The sequence below is a fragment of the Sarcophilus harrisii genome, chromosome 1 (genome assembly GCF_902635505.1).
Source record: "Sarcophilus harrisii chromosome 1, mSarHar1.11, whole genome shotgun sequence".
NCBI lineage: Eukaryota > Metazoa > Chordata > Mammalia > Dasyuromorphia > Dasyuridae > Sarcophilus > Sarcophilus harrisii.
The window spans coordinates 353,739,820-353,755,618 of NC_045426.1; the positions used below are offsets into that span (position 1 = coordinate 353,739,820).

Consider the following 15,799-nt stretch of genomic DNA (forward strand, 5'->3'; position numbering starts at 1 on the left):
ATAGGCCTCTAAGAAAAACTAACCAGGCTAGTTTGGAAGGAAAAAAATAAATGTTTACATTTTATCAGCTGGCTGCATTTGGGGTGATTATTACTTTTAACTGAAACTAAGGCGCCTCCAGAAAACCTCCACAAGAAACCTGCTCCCAGAGAGAACCATTATTATTTTAAAGAAGAACACCACATTCTCTTATAAGAGATTGGGAGAACCCTAATTATAGAGATAAGAAAACTGAGTACCAGAGGGCTTAAGTTCTAGTCTCCATCTCAAAACAAATGGCAATCTCAAATAGACGTTACTTGCACATTTCATATGAAGGTATGTCAATAAGAAAGTCATAATTAGATTTTTACATAGACATTGCAAAAATTCCGGGAAAACAAAAAAGAAATTAGAAAAGTCAGAAAATGGAAAGTTTACTACCAACCATTAAAGGGATAGATCAACTCACCAAACCTTCTTGCATAAGGAGATAGATTACATAACATTATGAAAGATGAGTCTCCACTAGTGAGGTAAGAAGTGAGCAGAACAAACTACTACCAAGAAGGTTTATTATTTTTAAAAACAATAATACAACAATATAATGTTATTAATAACAATATTAATAATTACATAGACATTATAGTGTTAACTTATAAGCCTTCAAAAATAAATTCAGGAAAGCCCACTCATCATTTATTTGTGTTTATTACTTAAACTGCCACTACCTTCACCATTCAGAGAGAGGTCTGTGAGGACTGAATGTGGATCACAACACAGTGTTTTCACCTCTTTTGTTATTTTTTGCTTGCTTGTTTTTTTTCCTTTTTTCCTCTCCTTTTTTTTCCCCTCTACGAAGGTCTTTCCTTCAGTGTAAAGACAGGCTGGCTACTTAAGAAGTTGTGTTGAAGTGTACTAATAGTAGTTATGACAGGACCATAGTAGTACTAACAATAGTAATAAATAGCAGTAATAGTGATGGATATAGTAGTAGTAGTAACAGAAAAAAAAAATTCCTCATACTAAATATCGCATATTATGTGATACTGAAATTGGGCAAGTGAACAATTTAACAACAAACATCTGCTAGGATTTTGTTTGCAATTTCATTGTGATGGATGATTGCTTTTTTAATTTTATCAGGAAAAAACAAACAAAGAATAAAGTTAGGCTCTTGCTCAAAAATGAGACTTTAGTTCACAAAATCTTTGAAAATCAAGCAAATAATTTCTTCCTAAGACAATTCAAATGGAAGCCATTCAATTTCCTGGCATGAAGTTGGTATACTATACAGGTTTCACAGGCAAAAAACAATGAGGTCAGCATAACAGCTCTGTAGACCTACAGTTTCGTAGTCAATCTAATATCTCTTCTTTCCCACACTTTCCTTCATACCCTTCCAAACACTGAGCTAGCTCTAGTAATGCCATGTCCTTCTCATTATTAATGTAAACATCCCTGAAAAGTATACTGCCAAGAAAAGTGGAGTGATAAATCACTCCACAGCATTCACTTAACCATTTACTATAACTGATGGCTTCACAAATGGAAGGTGTGGTGCTGGCTGATGGAGGACCTGTGCTTTCTTGATTTTAATTGTTAAGCCAAAATGAGCACAAGGAGCAGATAATTGATCCATACTTTGTTGCATCTCTTCTTCAGGGGCTGCACTGAGTGCACAATCATCTGCAAACAAAAAATTATGAGCCAGCACTTTCCACTTTGGTGTCATTGTGATAGCTGACTAATTCCATGTTTGTCCTCATTGAAGGGGGTTTTAAGCATGAGGAGTCAAAAAAGTTAGCACAGGGATAATTGGCTTGAAATGGCTAAGTGTTCATAGTGATGTTTCTTTTTAATCCTTCAATATCTGTTCTTACTATCATTGTGAAGCAGAATTCACCAATCACTGGATTGTTCACCCACTAATAGGAAACATGAGCTGGGATTACACAGTTGTGAGGCAGGTTAGTTTTACCCTACTGAGGAGAGATTATCACCATAGTAATCCTGCGCTCAACACAAGAGGAGCTACAGATCTATGTGCTTGGTTGAGGAGTCAGTAGAGTAAAGCTACCATCTGTGGGATTATGACTGAACATCTCTAAGTCAGAAGCCCTTCTAAGTGTGACAATGCCTCAGTGAGACTGGGCAGTCTTGGTGGGTCACAGATAGCCAGGCCTCTTGTACCTGGGGGAATCACAGGGATTGGGGATGGGTGTGGAAGGCCATTCAAATGCGGGGCTAGAAAGTGGCCCCAAAGAAGGACCACTTATCACTGGGAGTTCAGGAGTGTTAAATCAAATCTAAAATCAATTCATTTTATACCAACAAGTGCCTTAAAAATTGGACTAAGGGGCAGTTAGGTGGCGCAATGGAAAAGAACCAGCTCTGAAGTCAGGAGGACCTGAGTTCAAATCTGATCTCAGACACTTAACACTTCCTAGCTGTGTGGCCCTGGGCAGGTCACTTAACCCCAATTGTTTCAGGAAAAAAAAATGGGGCCTAAATGAAATTTAACATAACTGATAAAATGGGGAAAAGCATCAGTTGATCATTTAAAAACATTCATGATCATTCTGTCAGAGATAACAGTCTTCTAAGTAAACTGGAAATGAGAATCCAACTTAGAGAGAGAAGGCAAATTAAGTTGATATTGTAAGGCCCATTTATTATGGAAAATCAATTATGTATGATTGAACAAATTTTCTTTCTTTCTCAAAATATTTATAGCAAACATTTTCTGCCTCACCACCATTTAACAATACAGATTAGAATTTTCAGGAAAAAACTAGCAGAAGATTGAAAAAATAGCATTCATACACACACACACACACTACACACACATACATACATATATAATATATATATGTATACACATATATGATATATACACATATGCATACACAAACACACACATACACACATATACTTTTTAAGTTTCATGTAGCTTAAAGAGAACAGTCTTAGAACTTAGTATTAAATAAATATTGGTTACAATGAATGTTTTTCAATTAAAATAAATTATTTTTATTCTTTTTCTTAAGATATAGTCATTAAGACTTGGCTCTTTTCAATAATGAGGTAATTCAGAACAATTCCAATAGGCTTGTGATTGAGAGAGCCAATCCTGCATCCAGAAAGAGGACTATGAGGACTGAATGTGGATCACAACATAGTAATTTCACCTTTTTTGTTGTTTGCTTGCTTGTTTTTTTTTTCCTTTTTGATCTGATTTGTTTTTGTGCATGATAAATAGGGAAATGTGCTTAGAAGAACTGCACATGTTTAACCTATATTGGATTACTTGCTATTGAGGAGAGGGAGAAAGGAAGAGAGAAAAATATGGAACACAAGATTTTTCAAAGGTGAATTTTGAAAACTATCTTAGCATATATATTTTGAAAACAAAAAGCTATTATAAAACAGATACAGTCATCAAAAGCTTTGAGAATATTCTTTTTTATTATTCTCTAATTTTTATTTTTTACTATTTTTAATTTCTTTATTATTCTCTAATTCAAAATTATTTTGAAAGTCTAGGCAGGGGCAGCTAGGTGGCACAGTGGTTAGAGCACCAGCCTTTAAGTCAGGAAGACCTGAGTTCAAATCTAGCCTCAGACACTTAACACTTCCTAAGCTGTATGACCCTGGGGCAAGTCACTTAACCCCAATTGCCTCAGCAAAAAAAAAAAAAACAAAGTGAGAAGTGTATAATATATACGTGTGTGTGTGTGTGTGTATTATATATATATATATGTATTACTGTGGATACAAAGACCCTATGCAACTTCAGAGGCCATAGGACATGGAATAGCCTAAATGGGAATATTTAAGCCTCTTCAATGGTGTGGAGCCCAGTGGACATAATTAGAAAAAAGCTGAACAAATGAGAATGAAATTTAATTCTTTCCAGGAAGGGGAAATGGGAGCAGAAGTTTCAGGAAGAAAATCACATGGTGGCTAGGTGGACACCCAGGAGAAAATTATTGTCAAAGAGACTGTAATATGATGAAAATGATAATTTTCAGGAGAATAAAAGAAGTGGTGGCAAGGAAAACGAGTCACTCTGCCTCCCCTTTATCTATGTCTGTGCTCCTTGGCCTTGCCTACTCAGTCTCTGTTTCCTTTACTTTAAAGCAATGTGACTGAATTAATAAATGTTTCATTCAACGTACTATATGTCCAAAGTAAAAGAATATATATAATTAAGTATGACAACTGAACTGGAAGAAGAACGCCACACTAACAAGTCAGAGAAAGTTATCCATAGAGTAATGTTAATAGTTTAAGAGAAAAGACACAAAGAATTCATCCTCAAGAATGAGGTCAAAAAGATGAAGGGGAAGTAACAGGAATTCCTCCAAAAAACTGACCCAGTGGAGTCCTATTTTACAGCTTTAAAGGGACTCATACGTTGGTTAGAAAATCCAACAAATTATATATATATATGTATATATATGTATATATATATATATATACATATATATATACACACACATACATATACATATGTATGTATATACATATATATAAAATATATTGAGTGTTTCATCAGTCAATAAGCATTTACTATGTGCTGAGCACATGTAAATTGTTGGGGATATACTGAAAGACAAAAACAGGGTCCCCATTTTCAAAAAGGTTGCATTCTAATAGAACAACATGTAAAAAATTATTTAAAAAAAATAGATATAAATTGTAAATGAAAAGCAACCTGAATGGGAAGGTGCTGGGGGTTGAGGAGGTGGAGACAAACTTAGGAAGGTTTCCTATAGAAGATGAAATTTGAGCTAAGTCATAAACAGAGGGTGAAGGTGATGATAAAGGCCACTCAAAGCATGGAAGAGAGAGAGCTAGTGAAAAGGCACAGAATCCAAGCCATTCTCCAATTGAAAAATGGTCAAAGGATATGAACAGACAATTCTCAGATGAAGAAATTGAAACTATTTCTAGTCATATGAAAAGATGCTTCCAGTCATTATTAATCAGAGAAATGCAAATTAAGACAACTCTAAGATACCACTACACACCTGTCAGATTGGCTAAGATGACAGGAAAAAATAATGATGATTGTTGGAGGGGATGTGAAAACTGGGACATTGATGCATTGTTGGTGGAGTTGTGAACGAATCCAACCATTTTGGAGAGTAGTTTGGAACTATGCTCAAAAAGTTATCAAACTGTGCATAATACCCTTTGATCCAGCAGTGTTACTAGTGGGATTATATCCCAAAGAGATTATAAAGGAGGGAAAGGGACCTGTATGTGCACGAATGTTTGTGGCAGCCCTTTTTGTAGTGGCTAGAAACTGGAAACTGAGTGGATGCCCATCAGTTGGAGAATGGCTGAATAAATTGTGGTATATGAATGTTATGGAATATTAGTTCTGTAAGAAATGACCAACAGGATGATTTCAGAAAGGCCTGGAGAGACTTACACGAACTGATGCTGAGTGAAATGAGCAGGACCAGGAGATCATTATATACTTCAACAACAATACTAGATGATGACCAGTTCTGATGGATCAGGCCATCCTCAGCAACGAGATCAACCAAATCATTTCTAATGGAGCAGTAATGAACTGAACTAGCTATACCCAGAAAAAGAACTCTGGGAGATGACTAAAAACCATTACATTGAATTCCCAATCCCTATATTTATGCACACCTGCATTTTTGATTTCCTTCACAAGCTAATTGTACAATATTTCAGAGTCTGATTCTTTTTATACAGCAAAATAATGTTTTGGTCATGTATACTTATTGTGTATCTAATTTATATTTTAATGTATTTAACATCTACTGGTCATCCTGCCATCTAGGGGAGGGGGTGGGGGGTAAGAGGTGAAAAATTGGAACAAGAGGTTTGGCAATTGTTAACGCTGTAAAGTTACCCATGCATATAACCTGTAAATAAAAGGCTATTAAATAAAAAAAAAAAAGAAAAAAAGAAAAGGCACAGAATCTCAAATTGACACATCATGTGCAAGGAATAGCAAGAAGGCCAATTAGTCAATCAGGAAATCCAATAATGGCATATTATGGTGGATAGCAGATATTATGAAGAAAGCGTTCCCAAAAATAAGGTAAATATCATCAACAAGATTAGATTTTACAGAACTTTATACTGTCATAATAATCATGTCATTGTGCTGAGCTGATAAGGAACACAAACTTCATATATATTCATTTTTTTTAAATACAGCTGCATCAGTGAATTTGTGTATAGCCACAGTACTCAGAAAGCATCTCACCTCTTTATCTTCTCTATCCAAGAGACCATACTGTACAGGAGGTATTAAATTTTCAACAGCCTTTCCAACATCACTGCGAAATGAATCACTAGCAGGCAGGCAACTGAGAATCAGAAAAGACATTATTTTCAATGAAAGTTCATACTTTATTTCATACTTGTTTCTATCACATGATTTCATTCCAGAAGGCTTTTTTCCACTGCTAAAGTTCATGTTTTTATAACTTAATTGTAAATGTGAAAGTATTAATTGTAAAATATGAAATACAATTTAATTTACTGTTTTTCAACAAAAAACTGTTAATTTATATTGCAATTTTAATTATACACTACTTTACATATTTTATAATGCTTTAACCATACACTACTTTGATTTTTTTCCACGGCAAATGTCAGCAACTTTCTTGCAATTTATATTAAAAGTGATAAAAGACTAAAAGTATTTAGTTTTCATCTACATTTCATATTGATTCTAACGCCTAAATTTTTTCTTACATTGTGATTTATTATTTATTAAGTACCTGGCAGGTAGTTTGTAAATATAGCTCTGTCCATTTTCTGTCCATATAATTACTTTATCTGCTGATATGAAGTCACCACCTGTCCATGTTTGTCCATTTTCACTGGGGCCAGAGCATAATAGAGAATAATCTCCAGCATCAAATACCTACAAAAAAACAAAGTCAAACTCAAAATCTTAAATTCATGTTACAATCTAAATAAAAACAGTGTTACCTCAGTTAATCCTCTAGGAGCACAAGTCAACCAGCAGTACATGAGGTAAAGTTCAGGTCTCCTCTGTACTTATTAGTGGTCACGACAATTGAGTAAGAAAAGGCAGAAACATTGATTGAAGAGTGCTTGGCAGAGCTATCCTACAGACTTGTCATAAACAAGCAAAAATTGTTTTTTTAGCTAAAAACAAACAAACAAAAAAAAACAAAGCTCCTAGAGTGGTAGAAAATTTGTTCATCTAGAAACATGGCAGGTATTGCCCAAAGTGTGTATTGCCTCTGAATCAATGAATAAATAAAATCCTAGAGAAGTTAAGATTGTCTTAAATCTCAAAGAGCTGGAAACATTCAGCATGCCTCACCCAATGATGGATTTATATCACAACTATGCCATTAAACATAACCATTTAGTAAAATCTAATAAATGAAATTTAATAGGGGTAAATGTAAACACTTAGATTTATATTCAAGAAATTTATATTCAAGAAATGCTAAAGAAAGTCTATCTTAAAGAAAATGAAGGATATCAGATCTACAGCGCATATCAATGATATAAGAACTACATGTTTTTACCTTTGAAAGAAGAGTCAGGAACAACTGTCTTCAAGTATTGGAAATACAATTATTTTCAAGAGGATTAAACTAATTGTATTTGGTTCCAGAGACAAAATAAGGAAAATGCAAAGAGGCATTTTTAGCCTTGATTTAGGAGGGGAAAATCTCCTAAGATTTAGAGCTATCCCAAGTTAGAATTAGCTGCTTCAAGAGGTAGTGAATTTCCCATTTATGGGTGGTCTTTAAGCAAAAATTCAATGCCTACTTTCTGGGTACACTGTGGTTGAGCATTTTATTTCAGGTCTGAAAATAACCATTGACACCTTTCTATTCAAATTCTGGAGTTCTAGAATTCAGGAGAAAACTAATCAGAGTTTAAGCTACAAACTGGCTGCAACTTCTTTCCAAACTTCTAACATAAAGCTCCACTTTACATTATTTTCCAACAAAATAAAGGTAACAACACTTTAATAGACACAAAAGTAAAAATAGGAAACAGCTCAGAAAGTGGTTTCCCACTCACAATTCCTCAGGGATAAATACAACTCAGAAGAATATAAGATAAGCAGGGAAAAAGAAAAGAAACTAAAGACCACAAATAAAGTCTCATTTGGCTCTTTATTCCTCCCTCCTCCCAAGGATATTTAATTCCTCCATTTTGTTCCTACTAAACAACAGAAACAGATGAATCCATAGCATTAGCTAAACAGTTCTAATTCTTTTTGCTTTAATCTGTTAGCCTCACGAGATCCAACACAGTGGATTCATTCAGGCAAAGGGCAGCAGATTTCCCATTTAATCTCAGTTCAATTTCCCTTCATTATATTAGAGTACTAACATCGATATTCTATTTTGTGATCTCAACATGCTATTTCCCAACTCCATGAATGTTGTCCTCCATGCCTGAAAATAATCCATGGCACTCTACTAATTTTTGTCTTTGGAAATCCTCCCCTATATTCAAGGCCTAATTCAACATAAATTGAATTTATGTTAAGCTCTTCAGTGAGACCTTCATTTAAAATGACTAATCACTCTACTTGGCATCTGCTATTCACTTATATTCTAACCAGAATTACAATTATTTCTATACCTATGTTTTTATTCTCCTTTCCCCATTATGACAAAAAGTCTTTGATTACAGTGCCTTGCATAGCAAACACTTATTCAATCTTTGTTGAATTTATCCTAAAAAGAATAGAGAGCTCCACAGAGCACCATTCTAAATACCTCCTCCAAATGGAAAGATTTGGGGAGAGGGGGGAGGGGGAAAGAGGGGAAGAACAAGGAACATAAATTCAGACATAAGTATTAAAAGATTAAAATAGTCTTTCTTAGTTATTCCTTTAAGTTTCGTGCTACATATCATATCTAACCTTACCCTCCAATATTTGGAACACACAACCAAAAGTGACCTTTGGGTGAATGCACAGAAAGAGATACTTTGGCAATTCTGACAATAAATTGGTTTGGATTCTTCTTCAAATATTGGCTCCGTATCCTGAAAGATATAGAAATAACATTTACACAACAGTAAAATTAAGTGAAAACAGAAATTGCTACGTTCAGCAACTTAGTAGCAAAGAAAGAACAAAACTACATTCCAAAACTAGTCACATGTTAAAAATAATCAAAATTTAAAAAGCATTGAAACAATGTAACAAGGTCATATGAGTAATAAAAAGAAGCAGAAATCAAATTTATTGTCTACTCTACAATCTACACTATGATACCAAGAAAAAAACAACAACAACAAAAGGAAACGCTCAAGGTATTATGCAAACTCGAAACACCCGATAATTCATTCAGCTTTATCTTTATTTTGTTTTCTTTTTAATTAAGTCAAATTCCTTGACAAAATGCTAGAAAAACTAACAGGAGTGTTGGCAGGGCACAGATTGGCCCCGCCCACTATCAGAATACAATATACTGAGACCTGTATTTGATTTCTGGATTATTTTTTTCCCTCAAACATATTATCTTAGAAGTTATACTCCAAAGTTAACTTAGAAGTTTATGCAGAAGTAAAATGTACTTTTCTATTTCATAATCCAAGAAAGTTGAGCATTTCTTAAAATTCAAAAATTTACTTATATAATTATTATGGCATCATTCATTCCAAAACATTAAAGAAATTATAAAAACAAAAAATTAGGCAGACAACCATCACAAACACTAAAAATAGAGACCTAATAAATATCACTAAAAAATTTGAGTACAATAAGAAACAATAATGACAATATTGGAGAGATCTATCATCAGTCTTACCTGGGTATCACTAATTTCAGATGTAACAATCCAAACCTTCAAAATTCCTGTCATTGAAACTGCTACAACAGTATCCTCTAAATAGGAAACAAAACGATACAAATATAGTATGCTTTCTCCAACATCAATATTTTTTTTTTAAATAATACAGTTATGATGTTTAGGAACTGCTTTTTTGTCTACTGGCCAACAAGTTTCCATACAAGTATGAGAAACAAACTAATGAAGTTCCTATACTGATATTCTCAGATATATACCAATAATAATTTTGGTCTTTGCCAGAATTATGACTAATATTCTACACAAAGTCCAAATAAAAGACTGTATATTTTCTCCAAATGATTCAGTTCACACATGATACTGTACAAACTCTATCAGAGGCTGAGGAGGAGACAAAAAAATGAAAATGAAGACAATGATTGGCGAGTGAAAAGGTTAGCAAAGTCTTCTATACATATACATGATGTTCAAGAATTGATATGGCCAGAAGCTTATCACCTTATGGTTAATTTGATAGTAGGTTCAACAAAGTTAGCCAGAAGGGTTCTGAATCAATAGCCATGCACTTGACCACAGTCCACATAAAGAAACAAGACAGTGAAGGACTAGAGGAGAAGGTGTTAAACATTTTTTTGTGGGAGACACCCTCAGGAATGAATACATTCACCAGACACATCTAATTACTGAGCATTCCCCCTTTTCCTCATTGTGAAGAACACTAATAGCTTGCTCTGAAAATAAAAGGAAAAATCTATTGTGACCATTGTCCTAGCTTAAACAGCAAGAACACACTTTTTCCTTATAACTTTGCTGGTGACAGCCCGACGTTACACTAACTCCATCCTAGTGTAAAGATTCCAAGAATATATAAATGAATCAATTGTAAATACTGTAAATTCCTTCCCTCACCTTGGAGAATCAAGGAGCACAAAATCAGGACTTGAACAATGTTTAACAATCATCTTCCATAAGACAATATTCAATATGTGAGTTATTGGTAAACTGGAAGGGATTAATTGCATTATTGGCAGTAATGTTTAGTTTCTAAATGCAAGAAAATCATGGAAATGATTATAAGTGTAAAAGTAAAAGAAAGTATCAATCTCTTCCATGAAACTTCCTGAAAGAAGGATTGTTTTCATTTTTTTTTGTTGTTAAAGTTTAAAAAAAGTACACTAACCTTGTGTTCGGTGAGATCGAATAATACTCATGGAGCTAATCCAGTCAGGAGATATCTTTGACACTAAAGAATAAAGAACCTCAAGGCTGGTGGCATCCACAACCAGAATTTCAGGGTAATGTCCATGGCACAGCAGTCTCCCTTCACGCTGATTCCCAACAGTGAACTGGTAGAACTAATTTTATATTTTAAAAAAAATTATCTGTGACAAATTTGCTTTTCCCTTAATATTTAAACTTATCAAATGCTTAGCTATATGGTACTCTCAACAAAAGTCTTGCTCACTAAAGTTTTTAAGTATGTGTTGTTATCAATTCATCCATAGATCTTGGCTGTCTAATTCAATCCTTTCATGTTACAGATGAGAAAGCTGAGTTTTAGGGAGCCTAAGTGACTTGCCCACTATTACAAGGGTAGTATCAAGAAGCAGGATTTGAATTTGGATCCTCTAGCTCCACAATCAGTTGTCTTTCCATTATGCCATATCTCTCTAAAAGGAAATTCTTATTTACTCAGTGCTAAAGCTGTTCATAACTTGTGAAATCAATTATGTTACAGTGTCTATTTAATATTATTCTTTCTTCAACATTCAGTAGCAAAAGATATACATGGCATTAAAAATACAGTACAAAAAAGATGAAATTCTCTTATATATAAACATATTCTAGGTGTAATAACCTAAGATTTATTATAATAAATGATAAAGAAAATATGCTAAGCCTCTACTTACACAACACACACACACACACACACACACACACACACACGATGTACAAAGTTGAAACTAAGTGAAAATGTTCAATTTCTTCAAATGTAAGAAAAAATTTAATAAAAGGCATTATTTGGATTACTAATAATAATGATCATTTTCTAAGTAAAAGGAAATTATGGCTTGTAGTTTTAAGATCATATGCGCTTCTCCATAAAATACTGCTGAGTCATGGAAGAAAAAAACTTTTTAAAAGACAGAGGTCCATTCTATAGGAAGGAGTTACACTATGGTCAAAGATCCTGATTCTAATCCTCATACTTCAAATTTTTCCTTTTCTTATTATTTTCAGGAGAAAATCAAGTGGGAAGAGTTTCCTGAGGCACTGAAAGCTTAAATGATTTTCAGTCAATAGGTTTCAGAGACAATATGTGAGCCCATGTCTTGGTAACTGCAAGACTTGCCACCTAAAAATTCCATATATTTCCTTAATTACATTTTTATACATCTTAATATTCCTTAAAAGTTAACCTCTTAACCTTCTGTACATTAGTACAGCATACATATAGTGAGAAAACTAAAGAACAGTTTGACTACAGAGTAAAAATATTAGAAATGTAACTCAAACTTTGTCCATTCATTTATCCATTTCATTCACTCATCTATTCATTAAACAAGTGCTAATTAAGTGTACCTTATAAGCAAAGAATTGTATTAAATACAAAAAGGACAGATATAATAAATAAAATATCTTTGTCTCTAAAATAGTTTACATAACAGGGAGAAACAATGTGAAAAAAAAATTACTTTAAATCAAAATAGATTATAAGAGTTTAAGAGAACTAAAAAAGCTCCCTGGAAGCTGAATTTTACAGAGGACTTTTAAGGATGAAGCAGCACTTAAACCACTTTAAACACATCTTTGCTTGTAGCCTGACAAATTAAAGAATTAAAATACTAACCTCTATGCCAGTATGTGTGCAAGCTAATTTTGTAAACTCAATACATCTGCCATCACTTACATCCCAAAGGCACATTTCTCTGTAAAATATAGAAAAAAAAATTGGGGGGACTGATGAGGACCAACTATTTTCCTAGTGAGCACTACAAAATCATATGAAGGAAAATGTATTTGGTTCAGCTAAACCAAGGTTTTGTCTTGTGCTCTAAAATTCTTTTTTCTTTTTTAATCCAGATTCATCTCTTTTGTCAAGTTTTTCATGAGCTTCCTTCCAAATGAAATAAATTTTTAATTCTAATTGAAAATTAAAATTAAAAAAAATTGATTACATGTTTAAAAGAATTGAAACTCAACTCTATTCAGTGGTAGACATATTAATGCCTTTAATTTCATTAAAGAAAGAAATCAGCTATTTTAATATATTTTATGTTTATTGTCTCAAATCCATAACAGAAATTTTAGAATTTAACTGAATCATAATAACTTTCTTATGTAAAAGTAACAGCCAAGCCTTATAAATACCTATATATTGTATATATATATATGAGGATTTATTTGTAAGCAAAACTTCAAAATTGTCAGCACTGAAAAAAAAAGTCATGAAATAGTCAATTGAAATACAATTACTAAATAAAAATTATTAAAAGGTTTAGCCTTGAAAATGAAAAGCTCAAAGTATAACTAGTTTCAAATGATATGAGTATCTAAAAAAAAAAAAAAAAAAAATCCAAAACTTAACAAAAAAACTGAGTCAAATGAGACTCTTAACCATAATGAAAGATTAACCAACAAAAAAATTTACATATGTATGAGCAATAAAAATCAATAAATCATAAAAGAAACTCTATTTACCATGGAAAAAAAACACAAATTGCGAACAAATCTACCTTAAAATAAACAGAATGTATATATATGGACAACCACAAAATTATAATGATGAATATAAAAATACCTAAATAATAAAAGAAACATTCAATTATAAATTAGATTAATATGACAAACATGAAAATACTCTCCAAATTAACATATTTAATGCAATCTCAAACACCAAACATTTCCTTATAGGATTCTATAACACCATTATTAAATTTCTATGGAAAATAAAAAGGAAAAAAAACACAGTAATGTTGCATACAATGCCAGAAACAATCACTCAGCTAGTTTTGCTAACTGTTTTTCTGTTACAAGAGACACTCTGTCAAGAAGCAGGAATACAGAGTAAGTCTGTAAATATAAAAATAAAAAATGTCAATAAAAACCAATTTTTCAAAAGTAAAGCATCTGTTTCAAATTTTTAAAAAATCACAATGTATTTTGGCAATAAGGTGAAGGGAGCCTTTACATCAACAAGGTATATAAGGGGAAGAATTAATACAAAGTGTCATCAAACCTTTAGGGGAAACAAGAGAGAGAGTAATAAAAAGAAAGTAGTATGTCTGATGTATAATATAAAAACAAAAAAGTGTGGTCTCATCAATATATGGTATAAATCAAAGTTTCTTAAATGGTGAGTCACAACTCCATATGGTATTGAATGATAACTGAATTGGAGGGGGTCACAAAAAATTGGCAACGGCAAAAGGTTTTTGAATACAACCAAAAAAAAAAAAATTCAAAATCAAATGCACAGCGAATCCCAGGTGTGTCTCACAGCAATTGCCCATAGTGCTTCTCATGACTGCCACCTTGGTTCTAAATGGCACTTTACACTATATATGCACAAACGCTGCCAGAAATACCTTACACAATACATTGCCTTAATAACTTAGAGACCATAATTCATATTTTCTTGCTTATATAAAACCAAGACAAGGATAATCTTTGCTAATGGATTTGTATTATGTTCAATTATAATTCAAAGAAACTGAGTAAAAGAATACTCACCCACTTTCAGATGCACTCACTACATACTGACGGTCACTAGAAGCACAGGCTTTCGACAAACAAGTAATTGAAGCTGTATGGCCAAACAAGAGAGCCCGAGGATTGATCTAAAATTAAAAAAAAAATTTTTAAACATATTTCAATTTGAATTCCAATAGATTTAGCTTAGAAAATGCCATCTGCATTCAGAAAGAGAAGCATGGAAACTGAAGTTGGATCAAAGCATACCATTTTGGCTCTTTTTTATTTGTTTGCTTTCTCTCTCATGATTTTTCTCTTTTGTTCTGATTTTTCTTTCACAACATGACTAATATGGAAATATGTTTAAAATGATAGTATATGTATAACCTGTGTCAAATTGCTTGCTGTCTTGGGAAGGGGGGAGGTAAAAAGGGGAAAGAGAAAATATATTTAGAAGCCAAAATCTTACAATAATGAATCTTTGCATGTAATTAAAAAATAAAATACTACTGAAATTAAAAAAAAAAAAATACAAGTACACATTTGTATACACAGAAATGTAAAGGTGCTAATCCCTTAAAAATTTTTTTTAATGTTTAAACTATGAACACATCACCACATGTAGTTAAAATTATAGTTAATGCTAAAAACTCCTTATTCTCATAAAGAGAAAAAGAATTAGTTAGGATTGATTTTTTAATGTTTATAAAGTCTATGTGACTAAGTAGAGGAATATCAAAACAAAGAGGAATGATCAAATACTGATCATGGACCTCTCAAGTCAGCTTCATAGTCTTAAATCAGTTTTCTCAGCTTGAAATACTTCTTCCCCCCCCAAAAAAAAATAAAATAGGAGGAATTTTATAACATTCAAAAATGTATAAAGAAAAACATTGAGATGAACTATGATAGACTTAGCTCTTCTCAGCAATGCAGTGATCTAAGACAATTCCCAAAATGCCCTCTTGGGCATGGGGAATGGAAAATGCCCTCTACATCCAGAGAGAACCATGGAGACTGAATGTGGATTGAAGCATAGTATTTTCACTTTTTTTGTTTTTTTGTTTGTTTGATTATTTCTTTTTCATGTTTTTTTCCACTCTTGTATAAGACAAATTTTTCTTGCACAAGACAAATACAGAAAGGATCTTATATAACCTACATCAGATTGTTTGCTGTCTTGGGGAAGGTGCAGATAAGGGAGAGAGAGAAAAAATTTGGAACACAAAATTTTACAAAAATGAATGTTAGAAACTAAACATATTTAAAAAAACTAAAATACTATTGAGAAAGAAGAAAAACATCTAGCA

General features: G+C 32.7%; 1 protein-coding gene across 6 annotated transcripts in view; it reads right to left on the reverse strand.

Annotated features, from left to right (window-relative positions):
- Positions 1-15,799, reverse strand: part of WDR7 (WD repeat domain 7) — a 506,900-nt gene that overhangs the window by 466,065 nt on the left and 25,036 nt on the right. For all 6 annotated transcript variants that reach the window (XR_004230845.1, XR_004230846.1, XR_004230847.1 and 3 more), the window contains exons 3-9: positions 14,529-14,635; positions 12,646-12,724; positions 10,975-11,149; positions 9,795-9,871; positions 8,908-9,027; positions 6,759-6,904; positions 6,239-6,341 (exon numbers count right to left, since the gene is read on the reverse strand). Coding sequence is in view for 3 of the 6 variants with exons in the window: in XM_031945925.1 (XP_031801785.1) it covers positions 6,239-6,341; positions 6,759-6,904; positions 8,908-9,027; positions 9,795-9,871; positions 10,975-11,149; positions 12,646-12,724; positions 14,529-14,635 (807 nt within the window). In the remaining 3 variants the exon portion in view is untranslated. The remainder of the gene's footprint in view (positions 1-6,238; positions 6,342-6,758; positions 6,905-8,907; positions 9,028-9,794; positions 9,872-10,974; positions 11,150-12,645; positions 12,725-14,528; positions 14,636-15,799) is intronic.